A 26,095-nucleotide genomic window follows, 5' to 3' on the forward strand; every position below is an offset into this window, starting at 1 on the left:
ACAGTTTACCAGGTTTTCTGATGATTATCAAAGCTTATTTTTTCATTTGGTGCATATAAAGTTTTTAGCCTGATTTTGATCCATTCATTTAATTCAGTCTTTGTTCAAGGTTCAGATTGTAGATAGATATCAATGATCTTACACTCCCATTTTTGCCCAAATACAACATAAAGCTCCCAAAGAGATGGTATCATGTAAGCTATTACTTTATTCTTTATCTTAAAAATCATTGCCTTTAATGGGATCTCTAGGTAGTTTTCAGGAGAGCCAAGTCTTGAGCAATTTAGATAAAATCTGCAGAGAGTGTGCTTGGGCTATTGTTTTCAAGAACTTGGGAAACTACTGAGCTGATGTTATTTAAGCCATATTAAACTTCTCACCCACTTATGGCCTAATCCTTCAACACCAAGTAGGACTTGGTTTTTCGAAAATGCTGCTGTTAACATCTGTGGGTCTGTGTTCACTAAGGCTGACTATTAAGCTCATTATTGAGTGGTGTTGGGCTGAACTTTACATTTTTTTCTGTTAATACTTAAGTTGGCTACTGGTTATTTACTGGTTTTTGTCTCAATTTAAAAGAAAGAAAGTACAAAAAAGATACATTGTGTTAAGGCTGATGAAATGCCTGCCAGCTTTGTGTTCTGATCTTTCTGGGGAAGATCTGCATCTGGATGCAGTTCTATGCCATGTGTTGCAGGAAAACCCTCCTCAGTCAGGGATGTTGGACCAGGTGACCCACTGTGGTCTCTTCTAACCGGAGTCTGTGATTGCTCTGTCTTTGATGACCTGTTGAGTAATGGAGGAAAACATAAGTACAAAACCCACCAAATTAAAACTCCTTATACTTCATTTTTCTTTTGCCTGGTGACTAGACTAGATGTTGTTTGTTTTTTATTTTTAAAGCTGAATTGCTTTCCTGAATGCTTAATACAGCATGTGAAACAAAAAAAAAAAAAAAAGCCACAAAACTATTTTTCTTCATTCAGAGATCAGCCTTTTTAATACTTATTGAGCTGCAGTAGCTTCAGAGAAAGGAAAAAAATGTGCATTTGTTTTGAATGCTGGATGGAGAGATTACCTGAAGTGGTGAGCTTCAATGGGCTCTTCTGAGAGCGAACAGTGCTTTCGGGGCCTGGAGCGTGCTTGCCACCATGGCTGATGGAAGTGGTGAAGGACAGGTCTTTCTTTAGAGATCTGAAAGCTTCTTATTCCTTCAAAGGGAGTCCAGGGACAAAGACAAACGTGGACTGATGGCACAGGGTTTTATATGGGGGGAAGGGGGTCGATCTGAGCGTCAAGGACCAGTGGGAACAGGTGAATGGGGTGGGGGACGGGGGGCAGCCAACCAGGGGAACCAGTAGGGAAACAGGGGTGGGACCCTGCAGCAAACTGGGGCCAGTTCTCACAGATGTGTGAGAATGGGGGTTGAACTGGGGTGGAACAGCTGCACAAACCAATAGAACTTGAGACGTTACCATGTCCCTGCAGAGGCCTATGGGAGGGAGGCACTTCTGACCCTAATCTTAGAGGGGAGTTTCTCATTGCCTGCTTCAGCCTCTCCAGGGCTGAGGCGTTACAGCTCTGGTGGCAGGCCCTTGGGCCTCCAGGATTATCCTTTAAGTCTTGTTGTACACCAGGTTTAGTAATGGAACTAATAATTTGGTTTTGCTGAAGTGTTATGATTAGGTTTATGTGGACTCAAGTATTATTTGCTGCTGTCATTTGTAGAGTGCTTTCAACTTTTTCAGGCTTGCTCAGGGTAAGAAGGGAAGCACTCATTTGGCCATAAACATGGTGACCAGGTCTGGCAATTACTATGACCTGAAGTCGTATGATGGGACATGGTGTGATAATACAGTGAAATATGTTAGAGAAGGGCACATTTGTGTGCCTGCCAGCTTTGTGCCTGCATGATGTATTTGTGACTATATTTTCTTCTGGTTTTCAGTTATTAAGATAATTTTATTTGCCAAGAGTTGCGTTTCTGCTTGAATGATAGGCATATTCAAGGAAAATGGATATCAATGTTAGAATTAATGGAGAAAAATTAGATGGAGACTTAACCTCACATGGTTTAAAAAGTTTGGGTTTTTTATAAACAGTGTGAGCATGAAAAGAAAGGAAAAATTACAGCAGTTTCAAACTGTCTTCTGATATATTACTTCTGATATATTACTTTAAAAAACTATTTCAGCTTTTAAATAATTTGCTCTGAAATATTTTGGTTTTAGTAGTCTTAAGGTAAGGCAAGTGAAAAGAGAGGCAACGTAGAAATAAAAGCATGATAAATATGAAATTGCTACCTGTTCCAAATTTTTTGTGTGTATGAATAACTTTAGAAGTTACAAGATTTATTTTCAATAAAGGTCACTACCCCATTTTGCAATACTGAAAACTTTGTGAATCACTGTTCTCTGGATGGTTGAGAACTGTAGTTTAAGATGGATATACTAAAGGGAAGGATAATCCCTAAATACTTCTTCTCACTGGAGGAAGAAACCAGAATTTAATTTCCATCAAAAATGAGCCTAAGCTTAAAACTCTGCAAATGAGAAATTAACAAGTGTGTGTAATTGAAGCATTCAGGCTTATAGCAAGGCCATGGCTTGTGGCAGTCCCAGGAAAGAAGTAGCATTTAGGAAAAATAGAACTTTTGTCAGTTCCCACAACTAAAGAGGGGAGAACAGAGGGCTTAATTTCTCATTTGAAGAAGGGAAAGAAGTCACTCTTCCATTGCTGTAACACCTAGGAGGGCAAAACAGTCTCTGAGGCTTTGGAGTAAGACTTCGGTAAAACCATATGGGACTATTGCATTTGAGAATGGCAACTTCGTAACCTACTGGAAGTGAAGTGCTTAGGCAGACTTAGCTGATTTTAAAATTTAAGGTCTTTAACCTCTGTCTTTATACTGTTATTTAAGTTAGTCCCTACTTCATCAAAGGAAATGAGTGCTGAAGGGGTATGTGGTGGGGATCAAAGAGGGAGTAAAATTCCTGGGATTTAACTGAACTGCAGAAGTGTCCTCTGCTGACATGTCAATTACTGAGACAGAGCAAATAATTGTTTCTCATTGTTGCTCTTGACTCTATGAACTTCTGACTCTTGAGGCAGAGAGCTGTGCTTCACTCTGTTTTGTGGGGTGATGGTGGCGACATCCTCCCTACACCTCGCGCAGCAGAGGTGTCTGTACAGCGTCTGCAGGTGCTCCCATGGAAGCTGTATCCATCCTTGGTGGATCTGCCTCTGGACAATGGGGTGGTCTGGGTGTCCATTCTTCTATCCATTTTAGCTCTGATTTCTACCATAGTCCCATGTCCTTCTCCTTCCCCCAAAAAAATGTTTAGACAGATTCCTGTTTCTCTGAAATATGGTGTCAATTATTGTGTAATTTTCCCTTTAGTGGAGATTGCTCTTTTCTCTGTGAAGTACTGCATTTTGAACTGTCTGGCAAGGCAGAAATGAGCTATGTGTGTGCTTTTTCCCCTTCATGAAATTCTTTAAGGATATTTTCTTGACACATCAGTGCTATCATAGATTAATAAAAATGAGGGGGGGAAAGTTCCTCTTTGGACATTAAATTCATTCAGATGAAGATCTATCTTCATATTAAATTGAATATATGTTTCACACATGCTATAGATCTACACATCTCTGAAGTAAGTAGGGAATCTTCTTCTGAAAGCATAACAACCTAATAATGAAAATAAAATGTAAGGTGTATAGAATCACTACAGTTAGGAATATTCTTCTGCAAAATTTCCTATTTTTTATAGTAAGAATAATACCCATTGTGAAATAGATCTCTTCTGGGTAAGTAGTGCTTTTATAAGTGTGTTTTGGCCTACTGCATTTTCATCCTGTAGAAGCAGAGGCAAACTGTACTCTTCTGGGAATGGAAGGAACCTTTTAACAATTTTAATAGTCTATTTTTGCTTGAGAAAGCAATTTTACATAAATATGAAGTCCTTTTAAAAAAATCTTATTCAGGTTTTGCCACCCTTGAAATGTTCACTCTTTTCCTAGCTGTGGTACATTTAAGGATAATCTTTTCAACTCTTCAGATGTTTAAAAACATTCCATGTTTAGCAAAATTATGTAGACTCTTCACTAGATGAGAAAATGCACATACTTGGGTGTAAATAATCCCACCAAATTTTAGGCACTCTGAAGAGAATTAGGAACATAACAAGAAAGCAAGATTGCCAGAGGTGATTTGGACTCCTAACTATTGCATTTCTTTCTTTGCCCATTGCAAAGGGAGTGGAGATGATCTCCTGTGTAGCTTGTGTGTCTGATTTATGTTCCTGAAATTTAGGGACTAATCTGGGTTGTTGATTAAATTAGTTTTTCAGAATATATTGCTTTAGGATTTGGAAATATTCATGAGGATATGCTCAAAATTCCTATGAACTATTACCTGTTTATTACTTTTATTAAATAAATGCAGAGCTTATTTCATGTAGTTTGTAGGTATTGTATAGCTAAAAAACAACAGAGCATCTCCTTTCCCTGTAGTGCAGAGGGTACTAATTGGAAGTAACGTGTGTTTTGTTCCTAGTGTTTACATGAAGCTATGAAACAGCCTCATATATGTCTGAGTAAAAGTTGTAGTTCCTATTATGGTTTGAATCTTGGGATGTGATACAGTGTTTCTTCTCCTTGTGTAGAATGTTGAAATTATTTTAATATCTGTTCTGACTGGAGTTATGGATCCTGTGTTTTTGATTAATTTTCCTAAATTTAATTAAATTTAAATCACCTCTGCTGCTTTCAAGGTTAAATTAAGTAAAAAAGTATTGCATTTCTTTTATTAACAGAAGAATAAATAAATCCCCAGATGAAGCAGAGATAGATTCTGCAAGAAGCAGCATGGGCAGGGGACTCTTTCCTTGGAAATAATAGTCTCATTCTTTGAGAGAGACTTTCCAGAGGAATGGAGTACTACTGTAAGGCTTACCAAGAGAACACGAATGTATTTTGTTTGTAGAAGTTTTGTTTTTTAAGGTAATAATAGTAGTAAAGATTTTTAAATTCTTTTTCTTGGCTACAGTATGGTTAAATAATTAATCTACATTATTTTAGCAGCTCTAGGCTGCTTCCATTGCTGTGTAGACAGACCTTAGTTACTGTACTTTAGCAGTACAATAACAAAAAAGCCAATTATAATAACCAGCAGCAACAATTTCCAAAATACCTATGTGCAGATGGCTTCCCACTTTAAATGTAGTGCTACCAGTTCTTTGAGATAACTTGATGTTTCCAGATGATCTGATGTGCTCCTTGAATTTTACCTGAGGTAGATAAAAGGCTATTTTTGCTTTCTTGTAACTTGCAAATATTTTACTGTCCATTAGTTATTAAACTATCAGCTATGGAGTTAACTCGGAGAAGACCAGTTCCTTCAATGATATCAGTAAGTTTTCATGGCATCTTTGAATCATGTTTTAAATGAATCAGTTTATGAGTTCAGATGATCAACCTGCATTACATCCAACAAAACAAATAAAAAAAGAATTATGTTTAAGGTGGATATCTATTTGCAATTAAAGATGAGGAACTTCTGCATATATACAGATGCCAAAGACTTGGTTCAGTAGCTTTACATTCTGTAGTGGTTCTTTCCTGTCCTGAAGTTATATTTCTTTTCTCTCAGCTGACTAACTATATCTCAGCTACAAAACCAGTAATTTCATTGATTATTTCTTTAATGTGCCCACTGTTAATATTTAGGCAACCTAGTGGGAGAATGCAGGCATGCTGTCAGATACCATGCTGGGAAAGTTTATACACATGCAGATATGCATGTCTTGTGAGTGTGCACTGGTATACATTTTAAGGCTTATCACTGTTATTTGTATTGCACCAATAATGTACAAAGTGCAATCTCTATATATATAGATCCTATTCTTATTTTTTATTAGTATATCTAAAGTAATTTATAGTAAGTTTCTATTTAATTAATGTAATTTCTTCAATTTTTTTAAACTGGTGCAGAAAGTGCTATGTATACATCAAGAACAGTGAATTGGGATTTAAAGTGTAGCCAGACCTTGAGTGGATGTTTAGGACTGATTTTTATCTCACCAAATGCTATTGACAGTTAGAGGTTATAACAAGCAATTTATCAGCCACTGCTTAAGAGTAAAAGAAGAGTTTTCGGTTTTTCAGAATGGGTAATTTTCAAAGGTGAATTACTAGAGGGAAAGCCAAAGGGGGTGAAAAATTGTGAAGGATACCACAAAAACAAAGATGTCTTTTAATCTTGTAGCATCTCTGAAGCAGAAGTAAAAAAAAAAATCACTGGGGCCTCACTTTGTTTTCTTAAGACCATCTTTTATAAAAGCTTGAAAGTTGAGGACAGCTCACATTGCTTTCATATTATCTGAAATTACTTGTCAACTATTTTCAGTAAAAGCAGTGATAAGCTCCTTTACATGGTTTTTTAAATGGTTGTGTGGTCATTAAAACTTTAGGGATTTGAGGCTTGGGATGCATGATGCAGCATGGTGCACTGCCCACCCCTTGGGTTTGACAAAGAAATACAGGAGGAATCTCCAGAAGATCCTCCATTTGCTGCTGTCAGAAGCAGCAAAAGGGTCAGAGACCTGAGTGTAAATTTCTTTTACAGTAAAGATGACCAATTATTGTAGGATGACCACTCCTATTTTAAATGAGGAAGATTAGTTTTGTAACTCAGCAAAGGTTTCAGGCTTTTTTTAAATCAAAAAATGGTTAGAAAGTTGCTTTGAAAACCACTCCTACAGCAAGGTTCATAAATAATAAATATTACCTCTTATTAATCCATATTTTAGTTTAAATCTACCTCATGGCAAGTTGCCCAAGAATGTGGGATTCTTTACAAGAGAAGGTGATGAGCCATAGTCCCCAAGGAATTAAATTGTGAAAACAATCTCAGTTTCAAACATGCTAGTATAGATCTGTTATTCCCTTTCCACATCTATCACAACACATTCTAAATTGTGGCTGATCTTCTATGCAAATAGCTGTCTTATTAGACGCTGGGCTCTGTGTGCCAGTGTCTCCATGGGTTTCTCAGGCATTTGCTATGTAACCATCAAAGCAGTGGGAATGAATGATGATGATTGCATCCCTTTGAAGAACAAAGAGGACTCAAGGTTCTAGATGCCAGAGTTGGTGACACTGAGCCACACAGGCAAACACCAGTATCTCTGTGGCTTATTTTAAGTCAGGAAATAATCTTTGCCTGTGTTTTCTTCTTCTGTTGTATTGGCATTGCTAAAACTGCAAACATCTTTCACAGCTGATGTTTTGTTATAAACCATTAGTATACTATGGAAATTGCAAAAGGCAAGTCAAAACAGTCTCTTAGCAGTGGCATAAAAAAGCCAAGATCTAGTTTTGCAGCGTAAAAATGTATCTGTTGCCTCCTCAGTTAGCTGAAAGTTCAAATTGTACTTTTATTTTTCCATTCTAATTATTATGATGTGAATGTTATGAAATACATCCCAATCCTGTGAAGCATAATAGATGAACAGATAAAAATAAAATAATAAACTTTGTGGTGTTAAAATGCACAAATAACTAGTGGGCATCATTTCTGTGGCTATATTTTAAATCATGTGTGAGGCTATGGAGAAAATAAATTTGGGATGCTGGCAGTAGTGTTCAGCAGTGCCATGGCATGCTTTTTGGGCCGTGATTTGGCATCTCAGTGCCCTCCAGGGTTGCACTTCCCAGAAAGTGTGCCTTGGCAGCAACCAGGGACTCTTGTCTTGCTGTAGCACAGCTGGTTATGCCTAACAAAAAAGTACAGCTCTTGCAGATAACTCCATGGCCATATGTGCACAATCTGCACATGGTTTGTGGCTACCCAGGATGATTCAGCCGAAGTTTGCCCTTGGCACGCTTCTCACCAGGGCCAGTTGGGAAAAGGCAGGGGTTGGCTGCTGTGCATCTTCAGTGCTTGAACAGTAAATCTGACACTTCTTGAAAACATCATGTCTCTCATGAGTGTGGGTTTTTATGTTGGGACTCTTGTGTTGTAGAGGCAGTCAGATGGTGGGGCTTATCATCACTGTGGTGAGTAATGTCTCCAGCCCTGCTAAAATGGTTCAATCCCAGTGTTTTGAGCAATAAGCATGACTGTAACAGCCAGTAATTTCATAACCAGGGAAAAAGAGATGAAATGAGTGTGTTTGTAGTATCTGCCGTTTGAGAGGCAGCTCTGTGAGGGATGAATATAAAACCATAAGGTTTTACATGGTAAAAGATACATCAGGAATTTACTAGAGCAGTGTTCAGATCATGCTTGTTCAGTTACAAGAATGGTGTGGAAATGCCAGTATACCAGAAGGAACATCTTTGTATGGATGATTATGCAGTTCCTTGTGCAGTCCTAGTGTCACCTCCTTGTGAGGATGTGTGCAACATGGCTGTGCAACATGAAAATCCCATTCAAGAATCTGGCTGCTTGTTACTGAAATGCAATGAAGGTAATTTAAACTATCAATACCATGCCTGAGAGGTGTAAAATGCATACAGCCCCAGCTTTCACTTTTGTTCTCCATTTCCTATTCATTCACAGATATCTAGAGCCCATGGCAGGAAAATAAGAGAGAGTGGGGTTGCTGTATTTTAGGTATCTGCTTGTCTGCAGGTAGTTTTCCTGAGCAATTTCACCTGTGGATGCACACAGCCTATCCTGCCTCTGACTCCTAAGTGTGGTGTAAATGTATTTTCAATAATGGAAACAGCTCACAATATTCACTCCCTGGTTTATTAAAGAAATAAATTATATAGGAATATAATTGGTGGTACCAAATGCTGAATTACAGTGGTACCAAATGCTGAATTACAGTGCAATCAGTTTAAATCCTTTCTTTTTTCTTTATTTTCATTCAAACTAACAGGCATTCTGTAATGGTAATAACCCATGCAATGGAGAAAAAGGTATGTTTAGAATGTATCTAATAGTCTTCAGAATAGTGATGATTAACTCCAGTGTCTCATTGTACTCTGGGAAGGCTTATGTCTTTGTGTGTAATCATGTAAATGTTGCTTGTTACCATTTTTCTGATGTTATAAGCAATTGATTTTGTTAGTAATTTATTTAGGAATAATGTTGTGGTTTTTGTTTTGGTTTGTTTTTTTTGTTTTTTTTTTTTTTTTTTTTTTTTTTTTTTTTTTTTGATACTGACAGTGATTTTTGGATTGAAAACAATGGGTAGAAAAGATGCCTCCACATCAAGGACTCCTGTTGACCAGTACAGGAAACAAATAGGTAAGAGTTTGAAAGAAAAGTTTGTGTGCTTAAAATAAAAACATAACTTTTTTTTTTTTTTCCCAGCAAGGCCCACTAGTAACAAAACGTAGCATTCCTCTTTAAAAACTTCATTTTATAAATGCTGTTGAGTAAGTCATTCAGCTTTCTGAAGACAGTATTTTGAGTGACTTCAGATAAAGTATATGCTGTGTGTTTGGAAACACTAGTGAAATACTGCAGCAAAGTGGCTTCACAATATTTCTGACCTGTTGGAACTTTCCTGATTCTCCTGTTTGTCTTTAATTTCATATATGGGCATTTCTAACTAGATACTTTTCTCATTCATAACAATTTTTGATACACTGAATGTTACAGACCTTTGCATTGTATCACTGCATTTATTCTCACACTAATGGATGTATTAAACATGGTAATTTTTTTCCTTAGGACTTTTTCTATCCTTGACTAATACTTATTTAGGTAAATGTATACAAAATATGTACATGCACACATGTACCTTCATGTAGATACATTGCAAATGCAAATCCCGCTTTCTTTGCTTAAATGCAAAGGTGAGTTATTTTTGAAATCCATATATGAGGATTCTGTCTCTGTAAAAGAGTCACAGTATTTTGAAAGTTTATATATAAAATGAAATACTTTAATCTGTACACAGTTATTTAAGTAAATGACTTTGTTTTACAGTTGCTAAGCCCACACATCTGTTTAAATATGCAGAAAACAAGTATCTGGGGGAAAAAAGGTTGTTTACAACGTACATTCTCAAAGTGAAAGAGCTAGGGTTATGGGGGTGCATTCATAGTAAACTCATTTTCTTTAGACACATTGCTCTTAAGTTGGTGAAAACAAGTGTTAAAAATTATTGTAGGGAAGAATCTCATGCTGGCAGGCAAATAAACTACATAACTTAGGAGGTGTTTCTGTGATTGTAATACTCCTTAGAGAACAAAGAGCATGAATAGACTGTGCTCTGCCTTTTGCTCTGATAATGGTTGTTTCAGTTCCTACTCTGGTCATTCACTGATACCACTATAGCATTTACCAATGGAAATCAGTTCTCTGAACTTAATTGATGTAAGAGGGTGAGTTTGAAAATGTGTGGATATGATTTAAAACTCAAGTTTTGCAGGTGTGTTTGAGTTTTATGTGTAACCATTTTGGGCTATCTTTTGGCCTGGTAGCTGAGCTTGGTGGAGTGAGCCCTCTAGTCTCATTACGCCATTAGGTGTATTATAGGACAAATAGGTGTATTATTGACAAATACAATCCAATATTGCCCTAATGAATATAAAAGTGCTGTTGTTTTCTGGGTTTTAGTGGGGTTTTTTTGTCATTACTGCTTGATTTTTTTGTTCTTATGTAGTTTTGCATAACTGGTAATAATTCATCCATTAGTCACAGGATGGTTGAGGTTGACAGACCAGTGGAGGCCATCTCATCCATCTGCCCTGCTTAAGCAGGGCCACCTAGAGCTGGTTGCCCAGATCAGTGTTCAGATGTTTTTTAAATATCTCCAAGTATAGGAATTCCACAACCTCTCTTCCTGTATTTGACTGTCCTCAAAGTAGAAGGTTTTTTCTTATGTGTTTCTGTGTGTGCCCATTGCTAGTCCTGTGACAGAGTGCCACTGAGAGGAGCCTGGCTCTGTCCTCTTTGCACCCTCTCTTCAAGTATTTCTATACACTGATGAAATCCTCTTTGAACCTACTCTTTTCTCCTAGGTAAGTACTCTCTGATCTCTCAGTATTTCCTCACAGGAGAGATGCTCTAGATTCTTCATTTTACATCTTCCTGATTCTCCTTGGCCTGATTTCATTCAAATACTTATTAGAAATTACACAGAAAGATTTTGTTTTAAATGCAGTCATTCTGTATGACTTAGATTTGACACTTATATACTTTTGCAGGGATGTTTTAGTGTTAAGCTGTTCAACAGATGATCCCTCAGAACACAGAGCACCCAGGCTCAATTGTTTTGGAGATGGACATTTGGTCACCTTTTCTAAGGTAGATTATATCTAGAAACAGTAAGCAAAGTGAGGCTGCACAGGGCCTATCTTTAAAAAATTAATTCATCAAATACATTTAAAGCTCAAAATCCATGCTTGGAGTGATTACTGGCCTTCTTTTCCAGGCATTTGGTATCTATGAATTGTTGAAAACATTATGATAGATGCTGGCTGAACAGCTATTTTGTGCTGACTAATGGTGTGATGTTATTTTTTAGCTTACAACTTAATGTTTTCTAGCCTTGCTGGATAGAAGGTAACCAGATTGAAACGTTTTTCATACCTTTTTTTGGATGGAAAATGGCAGCCTTCAAGGAACAACATGTCACAAAGTCATATCAACTTCCAACACAATTTTCAGTTAGATGTTTAGTGGAGTAATTTGAAATAGAAGCAGATTTTTAATTTCATTTTGTTCCAAGCTTTCTGTTTTGTTCTGAGTTTCCATACGGCGTGCCACATGTTTGCCCTGTGCCATGGTTCAAGTTCATGTTGATTACTTCAGTTCAGCCGTTTGCCTTTTTCTCTTCTCCATGAGAACAGGATCACTCATGTTTTGTTTGCCTCTGTGCCACTAGCAGTTGCTGTTTGCTTCAGTAGCATTTTCAGAGGATTCCCCCAGCACAGAGATTGATACTGTTCTTCCCTGTCAGCTGGCTTTCAGCCATCTCTCCTGACACCAGCCAAAATTTGTCTGTAGTGCCACTTAAGCTAGTGCTCCAGTATCTGACAGTGGCACTGCCTTCTCAGTGGGGAGCAGAGACAGTCTTCTAGTTATTTCAGACCAAAGTGGCAATGGCTTCATGAAGCCTAGCCCAAGAGGACAGGGACAACCATAGCAACCTTTTCAAACTGACTTTAGCTGTACCTGGAGGAGGGAGGATGGCACCTAGGCATCTCTCCCTGTTCAAATCTCCATGAGCAGCCAAGGCTGTAGAAGAAACCATGAGGAAAAGTATTTTAACACTTCTTGCTCATCTCTCTCTCACATACATATTTGGATATGTACCTGTAGTGCAGCAGCAAACGGGAAGCTCTTCTGCAGGCGTTTCCTTCTCCCTGCTGCTGTTTGTGCTGCTGTGCTTAATTTGCTGGAATCTGAGGAAAGGTGTGAGGCAGTATGCATCCTTCTGCATTTATGCAGCTTAGCTCCACAAATGCTGTGAAAATAGCAACAGGTTTTGTACCATATTTGCTTTGTTTACTGTTATGTGTGCTTTAAGTTCCCAGAACAATTCCACATGTATATTTTCCATCCTTCTTCATCTGGTGTGTCACTTGCTCGGCATGGAAGCTGCAGGATTTGTGGGTAGTGTTCATGACTTGTGTAATTGTGGGATCCTAAGCAGGCATACTGAGAGGATTATAGCATAACTAAAACCTGGTCTACAAATCAGGAATAGACATACTTTTGGCTCCCATTACTATTGTGTTGCTGTAGCATAATTTTTCATGAGGAGAGGTTGTTTGCCAATCATTCAACCTTCAATTTGTAGACTCAAAGGTCTGCCTATTGTCTGTTCTATATCTCCTGACTTGCCAGCTTGATCTGGAGCTGGAGCTTATACAGGCATAGCCTGGGGGTTCTTTGGAGCAAATAAGGCTCCTCACATCCCCTGGGAAGGAGTAAAAGTTATGAATGAAAATGTGTTCTCTTTTTACTTTGGAAAGCACAAAGCTACTCACTTTGGTAGAGTGAGAGCGGTGACTTGGTGATGGAGGTGGTGTTCATTGGCATCACACATGGGGAGCCATGGGGCAGGGAAGGGGACTGGGTAGGAGTCCTGAGTCCTGCTGTGGCAGCGCAGGAGGAGAAAGAGCAGTGCCCACCTGAACTAACAGATAAAACTTTGTGGCTAAAGCTGGGGCTTTGTAGGTATGTAGGCACACAGTTTGTGGTATTTGGATGGAAAATGGGAATGGGTATTTGGATGGAATGGGTATTTGGATGGAATTTGGGAGTGAGGCAGCAGCCAGCCTCATCCCCAGTGGGCTGCAGCTGTGAGAAGCAGGTGAACAGCATTGACAGCAATGAGCCATGGAATGCTGAGCTGCACTGACCAGTCACCAAAGGGAACAGAAGGCACACGGGTACAATGCATGTAAGGTGAAAGTGTAAAAGGTTGGGCTAAAGAACAGGAAGGGCAGACACCTGTAGCCCTCTGAAGTGATATGATGTTAGTCTGTGTGGGCAGATGCTAAAAGCCTTCTGACATTGCATGGTGATGCTCTGTGTATCGTGAATGTCTCAGCTGTGACATATGTCTGTGGTGTGGAGAACACTGACTTGTCCAGAAGAAAGGTGCCTCATCCTAGGGCTGATGCTGTGATGTCACTGTAGCTCTGAGATGGAGAAGAGCTTGGGGACTAGTGGTGGCCCGAACATCTCTGGGGTTCCACCTCCAGCTACCAGCTGGAGCATGGACCTGTTTTCTTGTCTCCATAGAGAAGCCCTTCTTGTGGCAGATTGCCATTTCTACCTACCCTACTACTAAAGAGTTGTCTTTACTCTTACCACTTCAACTTTTCTGTTTTCTTTTACCGTTTACCTTCTCTGTGTTTTTATGAACGTAGTGTGCCTCTATCTTCCTTGTCCTGAGTAGTGCCATTGCATACTCAGACAAACCTGGCCACTATCAGCCTTCCTTTTCAGCTTTAAAAGAGGGAAAATGTTACATTTTGATACTTTTATTTGAAATATGTTGCATACTTTGACATGAAATGTGGTTGTTTTGGATCAGGAAATACTTATCAGAATGAAAATTTCATATATAATTTCTGAAATAATAGCAACAGCAAAAAATGTTTGGACATTTTTGAATGTGTACTGAAAATTTCAAAATTTCCCCGTTTCTCACAAAACAGCAATTCCCCTATCTTTTGTCTGTTAAGAAAAGGAATGGAACCAGAAGGCAACATCTACATCATTGAGATGGCTCTCCTCTGCCATAAGCAAAGATGTAGCAGGACAGATGTCAATGGAATAAAACTTCTCCAGTCTATTTTTTTAACTAGTCATAGGTTTTTTCCCTTTTTTTAATGTCAGTCACCTCTTTACTGTGGGAAAGGAAAGGAGGGGAAACAAATATTGGCTACTCAGAAAGTCTTCTCCTACTGTTTATTTATATTGGAAAAAAAAAGAAAACCAGAAATAGCAGTTCTGGTGTACCTTTTTTTTTGCATATGAAACATTACATTTGCTGTCTTGAATTTTTCTAATAAAAACCTATTACTAAGCACATAATAAAGAAAAGTAGGAAAAAAAACATTCCTTTTGCTATTATGTGTGACTGTTGGCAAGTTTTGGAATTTGAGTTGTATACTTCACAGCAATAGGCCACTGATACCATGTGTAGTTCCTTTTTCTTGGGAGGAGATTTTATGAAGAATGAATTTGGTGTCACAAAAAAAAAGAACTATATCCTTTGGTCAGTTAGTGCTGTTTTGATTTTAATTTTATGCCAGTGGAATCACTTTCTGGAAACTGAAGCAGGAGCAGCTGAGGAAAACACTGCTGTGAAGCAAAGCCTAGTCTGGCTATACTAATTTAATCCACATTTTGTGATGATTGGGATGTTTTTAAATATGTTCTGTGAAGGCTGATGACGAATTTTAAGCACATGCAGCTTGTGATCACATATTTTGTAAGTCCAAAGCTGCAGAGCTGTGTTTTATTGCCTTGGCTGAGAGCATAGAAGGTGATGGCAGATCTGGATATGTACTTACATATGTGAGGATATTATTTAGTTTTCATTTGTTGGGCAGACATAGACTCAGTCTGAGCAGGAGTGGGAGGGGTGGCTGCAGATCCAGAGGACTGTGGAAATGTGTTCACACACCTTGAAGAGAAGCTAAGGAGAAGGGTTGTGTATCTAAACTCTTGGCTCCCATCCCTTCTCCACAGCAAAGTTTCTTTGAGCTTGTTTGATTATACTACTTTTACTATATGTTCAGACTACACTTGTTTAGTACTTATATACAGATGGAGGGTCATAGACTGCTCTTATTTTAATCTCATCAACAATATCACTGTTTCACTCAATGGAGTTGCTACAAATTGGTATAGGTGTAAATGAGAGTGAAATTTGACATGTTTCCAGTTGCTGAACTGGCTTTCAGCATGGTGTTACTTAAAGCATTTGCAATTCCTGTAAGGTGTGCGGTGTCTACAGGGCTGTTGCACTGTTATATATTTGTGTTTGTACTTACTCTCACCTTCATTCAATTCTTCAATGAATTCATTTCTGTAGTCAAAGTCAACCGAGAAAAAACTCTTATAATCCTTTACAAAATACATAACATTTTCACTATAGACACATGTAAGCATGTATATATTACATTCAGAGGCAGAGCAGTTTAACATTTTTAGAAATTCTTTCACCAGGCTTTGAAAATCTTAGCTCATGTGTGAAAGCTGGACTTCAAACTACTCTCATCTCAGTGTGAATATGTAAATCTAATTTTAGGCACCCATTTCTAAAAAATACCAGACATAATTTTTTGGTGTGTACAGTGTTCACATATGCACATTCTCTCTGTGTGGTGCATGTGCTTATATTTGTAGGTGCTATTGCATTAATATAAATGCAAGGAGAGTTGGGCAGTGAACTACAAATTGGATTTCCTCTCATTTCATCATAACAAAGCAGTGGAACAGGCATGAGAATGAAATGCTCAGCACAGATACATGTCTCAGGATGTGCTTAATAGATATTTAAGGTGAACATAATTCATAGTTGTAACTGCATTTCTTTAGCTACAATGCTATGAAAAGTGGCTCTGGTTTTTTTTGGGTGCAGTTAAGTTTTATCCAGCCATTGTCCTACCATGGAAAGTGGTGGTCTCTGCTGCTCCTCCCTGTCTGGGCTAGCAGGAATGAAGGCAGCAGAGTTTGACAAGCTTTGCAGGGGCAGTCGTCTAAGAAGAAAGACATAAGAGTCACCTTGGATCAAGTCAAGAGGTTTAACTGAAGGGATTTTTGTATTTCATGCTTCAGGATGTGACCACATGCATTACATAGTTCATCAGGTATTGCACCTATTTATGGCCTTGAAAGAATGTGTTAGATGTCCATGTTCAGGAAGAGCATGACCACAGAATAGTCATCTGGCTTTTGTAATGAATTGAATGTAATGAATCACATTAGCGATTGCTATCATGCAGTCCATTAATTGCGTGTTGTCATGGATTTCTGTAACTGGATTGTATTAAAAATATTTTTCTTTTCAGTGGAAGCTTTTGCTTGTATTGTGCCTTATTTTGGAAGAAAATTAGGAACAGGCTGCATTGTACTTTTCAAGGTCTTGAACTATTTATGGGATTGTCTGCTCAGCTCTACATATTGCTTGCAGGCTTAAAGTGTTGGATAAGAAAAGAACTTAGAGGGCAGAAGGAGAATGGTCTTAGGAAGCTCAAACTGCTAGAATGAAAATAAGAAAAGGCATTTGCTTGATTTGAATTACAGTTACAGAAATCTCAAACATAATGTGACTAGCTTTTATTTGATGGTTAAGGCTGATTAAAATAAGCACTATTGAAAGTATTCACACATTCAAAGGTATTTTCAGATATTTCATTTGTGTAGGATGTTGAATCAGTACAGAAAAGCACCGTGAAGTGAACGAAGAGCTCTACAATAAGTGGAATGTGGGAAAACAAATAATTTTCCCTGATTGAGCACTCTGGTTTCGCTTAATAAACTTGCAGATAATATAAAGCAAGTCACTAATCTGTTGCTTAAATTTTGAAATACTTTACTTGAAATCTGTTCCTTGTCATTATCTCAGTTACATAGATACCCTCTTCACTATGGGACCAACTGAGGAATTTTGCTCAGCTAAGCTACTGATACTGTTCTAGAATAACTCATAGAGTAAGCAATAGTATTTTCAAGAATTTTGACTGCCTGTTAAATAGGCAAAGTGAAAAAGCCTGGCTTCTCGTTCATTTATTTTCTGTGAATATCTTATCATTATCAACATATTTGCATTGGTGATGTAAGATTTGTACCAAAACTGATATTTTCAGTTGCAATATTTGGTTTTACATAACCTAAGTAACAATAATTTTAGAATACATAGGGAGGTTTTTTGTTAGAAATAATTTCTTGTGATATTTTAACCGAATACCTGTGGGCCATTCATAAGCATTGGTGTTTGGATGATCTAGGGTGTGATAGGTAAGAGGATGTGACACAGATTGTCAGTAAATCACTTGCTCAGGTTCAGCCTAGGTGATAGTCATGGGAAGATGGTAACTGCCTGGCAGATGTTGGGTGGCATTTATGATGCGATGTTTGTGCATTCAGTTCCTAGTGGAGAAGTGTTGAAAAACATCATTATTTGTTGGCAGTCAAAACAGAGAGGAGCTGGGTAATGAACTAGCATATGGAGTGAAACAGTGTCTCAGCAATAGACTAGTCCCTTCAGCTCAAGGTTACAGCATACTGGTAAGAGGCCCAGATTTAGTGAAGCTGTTTTGAGTAAGTCTGAGCTCACACTGTGCATTAAACCCTTCAGCTTTGGGCCTCTTGAGCACAGTCCTTGACTTGATCTGTCTCTTATCAGCACTAATTAACCTGGCCATGATGCTGTGTACTGTGGCAATGCATCTCCTGCTTGCACCTTACCAGTTCACATTACAGGCAGAACAAGTCTGAGCTCTCAGTTTAGACCTGGCCTGAGGGATCTGCAGTCACTATGAACTGAAGAGCAGCGAGAAGTTTTAAGTTAAAGTAGAATGTAAGCAAGGCCTTTTGCAGGCACTGAGTGGAGATGTGTAAGAATAATCTCTACAGGCTTCTGTTCTAACAGGTGAATGGTGAGAGTTTTGGGCTGATGATTCATTTCTGCGCTTGTAGGTTAAGCAAGAATTGTACTGCTTTCTGGCACAGAGGTCAAATAACCTTAAACTCTTTTATCCCTAAAACAGAGGGGCTGCTTGCACTCTGCTTATAGAAAATTGCTCCAGGCAATTTTCAGTTCCTACTTAAGCCACATGTAGGAATTACTTGGGAGAGAGTGACAGTGGGCACATGTCAGAGACTGTTGTAACAATTGGAGTGAGCGTACCCTTTAATTCCAGTTCCCGTTGTCTAAATATATTGGTGCACCTGCAACCTGATATTCAGAGGGTACAGTTCAACATTACAAAGTGACCTTTAACGATGCCTACCTCTCTCTCCTTGTTCCTGCCACCATGTCACAGTGTATAGTCTACCATCCTCTGGGATGGCAGAGCTGTTTGTATGCCATTTTGATCCAGCTTTAAGTAAAACATGTTCTGAGCAGTTTGTGAGGTTGAGTGAATTCCCTGATCTGCTTCATCATCTGGCTGCTTGCACCAGCTAATACACATCAAAGCCAGGACAGCACACTGCAGGAACTGGTGTGGCAAAACTCAGGCCAGCAAGTGCCATAAGCCAGTATTGCTGTTGAACACATTGCAAAGCTGAGCCACATGTCAGCTGAGTTTAGGAAGAGTTGTTATTCCATATAACATGCAGATTGAACAGATTAGGAAGCGTAAGAAGGATTTGTGCCCTGTGTTAATTTCCCTCACTTTCTCAGAATGAGTTTTGATCTCAATCCAGTGGCCTCTGTAGGTCAGATCAGGCCTACAGGCTGTGTTACTTTATGAATAATAACTACAATAGGTTAAATCCACATATTTTTAGAGGTATTTTACACTGTCTTCAGTAAGCAATGATGTTGCCTTTCCTACATGTGGAAGGCATAACAAAACCTGAATGCAGTCCTGTTTTTGGCACCGCCTTTTCCATAACATTCAGGTGTAGTGCAGTGGTGTTTTGCCTGCTATGCAGTGGAAAGAAGTGGAGGGAAATGGCAACCCCCAACTAGTGGGGTTGTCTCTGAAGAAATACTTTTACAGAAAAGATCGGCTGCTGTCCTCTCTGTCTTTTCTGGAATAGATGAGGACCGTGCAAACTAGAATGCACAGAGAGAAACATTGAATAAATTGCAAATCAAATAGAACTGAAGGTACAATCCTTAACATACTTCATAGTGTGAAGTGTCTCAGAAAATCCACCTGTTAAGTACAATACCAGATGGAAAAGATTGGTAAAGTTACAAGAAAGACTCATGTCTGTGATACACGAGGCTCTGTGTGTCTTGATAGACAGCTTTGAAAACCACAGACCTTGTAGCATATATATTCCATGGAAGAGCTTCTATCCAAATGATTTAATGGAAGAAAAAAATATAACTCATGTTCGTGTAGAGAAAATTATCAAATTCTAATGAGTAATCATCATGAAAGGACAAAGAGGGAAATGCTTTCATGTATTCCTCAGAGAGGGAAAATAAAACATTTTGGCTCTTACAAAAGCAGAAAAAAGATATCCCACAGAGGGTTGTCTTCCTCATCTTATTTCTGTCCCAGATGAAAAAAGAGAAATTAAAAGTATAGTTTAATGTTATTTTTTTTTCTTTTTCTTGCTTTATTCAGCTACCTTTCAGGTAATTTTTAGTCTGCAGAGAAACACTTCCTACAGTCAAGAGACCATGAGTAGGAAGGTTGGATTTTCTCGTGGTAGAAATTTGGGACAGGTATCACACTACTGAATTTAGCAGTTATTTCAGATGCTTATCCTTGTAACTGGGAGCAAAATCCAATCCATAAGTGTGAAGATAAAATTAATAACATTTTGGTGCTGGAAAAGCTAATTATATTTCTTCACCATTTTTTGTTTATGGCCAAAGTGGTATCAGCTGTGGACGTTGACCAGCAAGTTCACAACCAGTGATTTCAATTCATTGGCTGGAAATCTTAGTGGAAAGGTTCCCTTGCTCCTAGTGATTACTCATGGTCTTGAAAACAGGGTACTTCATCCTTGTATGTATTTAAAGTAATGATAAAAGATATTGAAGCCATTAAATAGGGTACTGGGGACCCTGAGTTTGAAGTATTGAGTACTGTTTTGCTCATCTGTGTTTAGGAAAGATGAATTGGAAGTGAAGAAATGCTGAAAGAACTGCTAGGGAAGACCAAGAAGAGCCTTGTTTAGCACAGCTGAACACAAATTAAGACAAATATGGTACCTTTTGGAACTTCCCAAGTAAACTCATGGGAAAGACACAGTCCATATATATCCAGTCCATAACTGTATAAATTGTTCATAAAGAAACATAACAGGAAACAGAAGGCAATTTCTTACCAATAGGAGATTGAGCTTATTAAGTAATGTCCTATTGGTAGGCTAAAGAAAAAAAAATATAAAATAAAATAAACCAACTAAAACCCGTCCCCTCCCCCCCCAAAAAACCCCAAACTGAAAGCTCTAACTTGTTTTCCAACTGATTGTTTTCTATGATCAGTTTTAAAGAAAACATCATGATACATATGCCTTCTCTAGCAAAGCACTGGATTTCAGTAGTTCACCAAGTCCTTCCTAGTCATATGTTCCATATGGACAAAGTTTCACTGTGAAGTGGAGCAGCTTTCATAGATATTTATAGCAAAAGAATGCATTTGGAAGGATTACCATAACTTTCTAACTGAAGTTTTACTTGTGGAAAAATTAATACTGAATATTTTTACCAAAATCGAGATTTCAGGAGAGCTGACAACATAATCTTGAATTACACTGGTTTTTCCTTTTTTTTTTTTCTTTTTCCTTTGGATAGAACATGAAATTCATGCTGAAAGAAGAGAGATAAGGGAGAAGGAACACATTTTGATCATAACACTAAACTTTGTTTTTTAGTGCCTGTGCTCTCAACACAGTGTGGTGAAGCTATCACGATATTTCCACAGCATCATTTTTTTCTGTTTGTTTTGGGGACTTTTTAATAAATTGTTGAGTGTATGTTTGGTGTTGCTGCACTTTTTGTTCTTTGTATTACAGAAGTGCAGTACCTAATATCTAGTGGTAAGTATAGTATGCAGTTTATCAGAGGATCCCCAGTTGTACATCTTAGACAGGACTTTCCTGTGTTACCCATTGGTCCTAGCTGTTACAGCATGTCCCAGTGGCAGGATGTGACACGGGTATTTTGTCACAAAAAATCTCAGTAGAAAACTAAAAGGAGCTCATAACCACATACTTCTAGCAATTAGCTCATCTCCAGGGAGTGACAGAAAAGAAAAACACATAGTGTATGTAGGTTGACAAGGAACCTAAGAACATATTTTATTTAGTAAGTAAAAAGGAAGATTTTCAAACAGTTTACAGCAGGCGCCAAAGGTAGTGGCATAAGGGCATGGTAATATGTTCTATCTCCACTGCATATATCACTGACTGAGGTGCTTTCTTTAGGTGGAGTTTTCTTTCTCCACCTGTTTGTTACACAGCATATGCAAAGCCAGCAATTTGCCAAGTATTATTTTAACTTAGTTTATCACAGTTTGAAAGAAATTCATGCAGGTGTGCAGCAGTTACTGGAATCTTCCCCACAAAATTGCTCATATCTTGGAAGTGTACACTAGTGTGGGGGACATTGGAAGAGCTCTGTTCTCAGTAAATCTTGGAATAGGTTGATATATTGGCTAGACTGGGTTATAGCAGAGTAAACACCTGGAATGGAAAGTGATGAAGACACATGTATGTCTGGGGACTGTTGGTCACTAACATATCGCACTGGTGTGTCAACTTGGACTGCCATTTGAGCAGTGTTTGAACTCAAATGTTGTAGTAATACTGTTTTAATAATTTAGTGTTGTCTGCTCTGCATTTGCAAAAACCCTTTGCTAAATTCTTAGAACTGACATAATGAGATTGAGTGGCTTTTTTTTGGCTCTAGGAAAGGCATGTCTGTCACAAGGACCGTGTTGTTACTGAAAGTGACGTTGTGTCTCTCTTCTTCTGAAGAATGGAGCTGTTGAAAAACTGACCATAGGGAGGGGATGTGGCTTTTTTGTTGTCTATCTGCAAAATGACACATTCACAGAAACGTTTCATTCCAAATGTGAGACAAACCTCTAGGTTGCAAAGAACTGAAAAATTACTTTGAAAAAGAAATATATTGACTATTTTTCACTGTGCATGTTTTGTATAATGAAGGTGTCCTTTCTGGTGTGTTTAAAGAACAGACTCAGCCAGATTGAGGAATGTCAATAGAGGACCACTCAGAGGGTTTACAAATAAACTCTCATCTGGACAGGACACTGCCTGTCCTGTCTGCTGGGAGCCCGCCTGGGAGATGGGGGTTCCTCTGTGCTGATGGCTTGCATCAGGGCTCTCTCACAGGAGTTGGACTAAGACTGTCACTGGCCACCTAATGGTGCATGGCTGATGTTCTGTGTCTTGTGTCACATGCTAGACCACATTAGGTGACTCTAGACAGAGGGACTTCATCAGGGGAATGCAGGGGGTGGCACATAGGACCTTTGTGATCAGAGCAGTGTCCACATACAGTTTGTGAGGAACCAAACATAGCTAAAAGTTAGTTGTCCGTTTAATTCTGTTTAATTTTGTATGCTTTTAATTCCAGAAACTGAGACTGCATTGTCCATGGGTTTATAAATATTTAACACACATTTTTAATGAATAAGAAATTGAATTTAAGGGTCAGTAGCAGATTCAGTTACTTTTTCAGGTACTTGTTTAACTATTTCTCATTATATTTGTAAATGTAATTTTAAAATCTTTAAAAATAAATTAACGTAGGCCATCAGAAAATCATCTCCAATAGATAACATTCATGTGGGTTTTTTACTTCTATTATACCATTAGACTATGATCTCAAGAGTTTTTGATGAGTACCAAAGTCTTGCAAGGAAAAGAGATTTCCCAAGGTCATACAGTAGTTTTATGAAAGATTCAGGAATAGAAGACAGCTCCATGCTTTATCTGATCTAATCAAATAGTTTTCCAGATGGTAGAATTTTTTCCTAAACAGTCTTTCCATCTTTTGTATGCTTCCTACAAGAGACATCATACTGAAAAGATCATCCTGTGGACTAAAGGTTTGGAAAAAAAGGATACTGGGAGCAACCCTTGATTCTTTGAATAGATTGCCCTAATACATGCCTTTCACCATTTAAATAATTTATAATATAGTGGTGTTCAAAGTAAGGCTATTACCGAAACCAACTGATTTTATTCATTAAAATATCAACAGAGCAGTGATCCTGATGCAAATGGTGAAACAAAATCAAAAGGTTTCAGATAAAATCATTGCCATCACTGTGATGTCAGTTATTGAAAAAAATGAAACATATAGGTTACTTGACAAAATTGTATTTCCAAAGAGAAGGTTTGAAGTAAAGCCTAGCTATTCTTCACTGTGTATTTTAGACTGCAATATTTGTGAAGGATTTCAGACATTCACCTGTCAGGCAGTAAGTCCATTCCCAAAGTTAGGAGTAAGATGTCATTGTTTAACTATACACACATGTGTACTTCCTTTTCTGTGAGTCTTCAGAAAGGGAAAAGGACGGAGTTGAAGGTCTGAAAATTTAAATTTAAAAGTTAGCCAGGCTCCTCTGTCCTATTATCTTAACAGCCATCTCATCAGTGACAGAAATCTGGTTTGGCACTTGAACGTAAAATTCTGTCTCCTAATATGCCTTCAAGACATTATTACACCTTTAGTTCTCAGGTCCATAAACCATTATTCTGGGTGCTCATAAATATGCATTTCCTTTACACTTTAAAGTAAGCTGCTATTGCTGTCATTCACTTTTAGTTAAGACCTGTCAGGTGGTGTTTCTGTTGAAGGAAAGAAGTTTAAATTATGGGTGAACTGAAGATATGTAGTTCTTAGGTATGCTAAAATTATGAGTGAGTTGTAGAGATTATTCCTCACAAGTAATTTTAGGATCCCAAGGGATAATGGTGATGTGTATAAGAGATGTTCCCTTCTTGCCTAATTCCATTAAAAGCTTCTGATTTCTGCATTGCTGGAGTGAGACTCCAAAAATCTACTTTTCTATCTTGCATAATCACTTTTCCAGTATCCTGTGACATCCACCTCTGCTACGACTGTCAGTGCATTGGCTTCTGGAGTGACAGTGATATGTAGGTCTGACGAAGCGTCCTTTGCAATGTGCTTCATTGAAGTGAGAACTGCAAATGCTGGCAGCATTACTGGAAACCTTTTCCTTAAGCAGAATTAATAAATTACACCTTGTATTTTGGGATGGATTTGTTATATACAGCTGGTCCAGAATGATATGACTTACTAGTAAGAAATGAATCTTCATCTTGGCAGAGAGCATTCTATTTATTTTCAATTCTGAGAAAAGCATTATCCACTGGATAAGACACTGGATCAGAAGTTAAGGTATTCAGGATCACAGTTTTGCTATTCTTGTGGTGCCTGACATCTTGCAGGTCTCCTTATTCAGATGTTTTCTTCCTTTCACTTTCCAAGCATGGTTGTGATTATTCATAGGATATCCCCCTCAGCTCTTGCAGATCTTCTGCTTCTGGGTGAACAACATGAATCCTATCCCTTGTACTAAATCGATAAATTTAGTCTGTTCCCCACAAGTTCTAGCTCCAGTCCAGGCTTTGTTTGGTTCAGACCTGGGAAGATTTTCTTTAGCATGTTGTGGCCAGTGGTGAATTAATGTAAACTTGGCAGCGAAGTCTCAGGTTAACGTTTAAAGGGATTTCTGCCCAACAAAGCAGGTGTTACAGAGAAGTGGCCCTGGCTTCTCCTGAGCTGTACTGTCTCTGGTGCTCTGTCTCTGGTTTGTCATCTGACTTTGTTAATCTTTGTTTACTGCAAGGCTTTGTTTGCTTCTCATAAAGTCAGATACGTTCTTTAATACTGTTCAAATAGTGCCATCCTGTTGTGTGTGAGAACAGAAAACTGAAGCTGATAGAAACAGATGTGATGTGGTATTTGCAGTGAAAGTCCTCTTTATGTTTCATGTGGCCTCATCTGGTCCCTGAGTTGCTCAGGTTTTCCATACCACCTCCAAGACCTCTCTGTTCCTGTTGGGAAAAAGAAGCTGTGGGTCACAAATTGTGTCATTCCCTTCCTGGACGAGTTGTCACCATCCCTCCTTTAAGTAAAGCTCCACAGCAGAAAGGTTAGTGAGGTATTGTTGGGGATGTCTGTGCCTCCTTGGAGGGTGCTTGTGGAGAAACATCAGACATGGGAGAAAGGATGACTCCAGGTTCCTGTGGTGCCACAGTCCCTCATGGCACAGTCCCTGGGTCATGCCCCAGGGACTGGCCCCAGTCACCTAATAAGGTTGGACATGTCAGGTAGTGTGTTGTCAGCTACAGCAGAGAGACAGCCTCCTCTCCTGAAACACCAGTGACTCTTCAGCCAGAAGGTTTAACAGTGTTGCTACAGTACTTGGTGATGTGGTGCTTATTCAGTAACCATTTTTGGAATGACTTAGTAGTGTTGTTTGGCAGTAGCACAATACACACCAGAGTAATTAGGAAGAAGTTTAAAATTACTATTAGTGAAGATTTTTTTCAGGCACTGGTTGATTTGTTCTTGCTTAATGCCAGAAATGTGGTCTGGAAGAATTTCTTGATAGTTCATATAGGCTGGGGCTGCTGAACAGATTTTCTTCAGTGAGGAATGAAGGAAGGCGGCATCCTTTTGACCAGGATCCTTTTGATCCTGGTGCTAGAATCATATACATATAGAATCATATATATGTTGATTTTTTTCCTAAAAACATAACCCAGTGAGTATCTGACTTCTCCTTTATTGATTTAGTGATTTTAGTTGCTTCTGTTCTGTTCAAGGTCAAAAGACAGTAATTAATATAAGACAATGGTAGAAATTTCTGTCTCTGGAGTTGCAGAGATAAGAAGAGCAGAGAAGATATTTTGTGGAACATCTGTTACATGGATGTGCTTGATTATGGGGCAACTGAATAGGATGGC

The 26,095-nt window shown here is 38.4% G+C and overlaps 1 protein-coding gene across 4 annotated transcripts in view; it reads left to right on the plus strand.

Moving 5' to 3' along the window:
- The window catches only part of TRIQK (triple QxxK/R motif containing), a 58,468-nt gene that overhangs the window by 8,744 nt on the left and 23,629 nt on the right, over positions 1-26,095 (plus strand). For all 4 annotated transcript variants that reach the window (XM_064706519.1, XM_064706517.1, XM_064706516.1 and 1 more), the window contains one exon: positions 9,182-9,262. In XM_064706519.1, the coding sequence (XP_064562589.1) occupies positions 9,202-9,262 (61 nt within the window). In that variant the 5' untranslated portion in view covers positions 9,182-9,201. The remainder of the gene's footprint in view (positions 1-9,181; positions 9,263-26,095) is intronic.

Source organism: Zonotrichia leucophrys, chromosome 2 (genome assembly GCF_028769735.1).
Source record: "Zonotrichia leucophrys gambelii isolate GWCS_2022_RI chromosome 2, RI_Zleu_2.0, whole genome shotgun sequence".
NCBI classification, from domain to species: Eukaryota; Metazoa; Chordata; class Aves; order Passeriformes; family Passerellidae; genus Zonotrichia; species Zonotrichia leucophrys.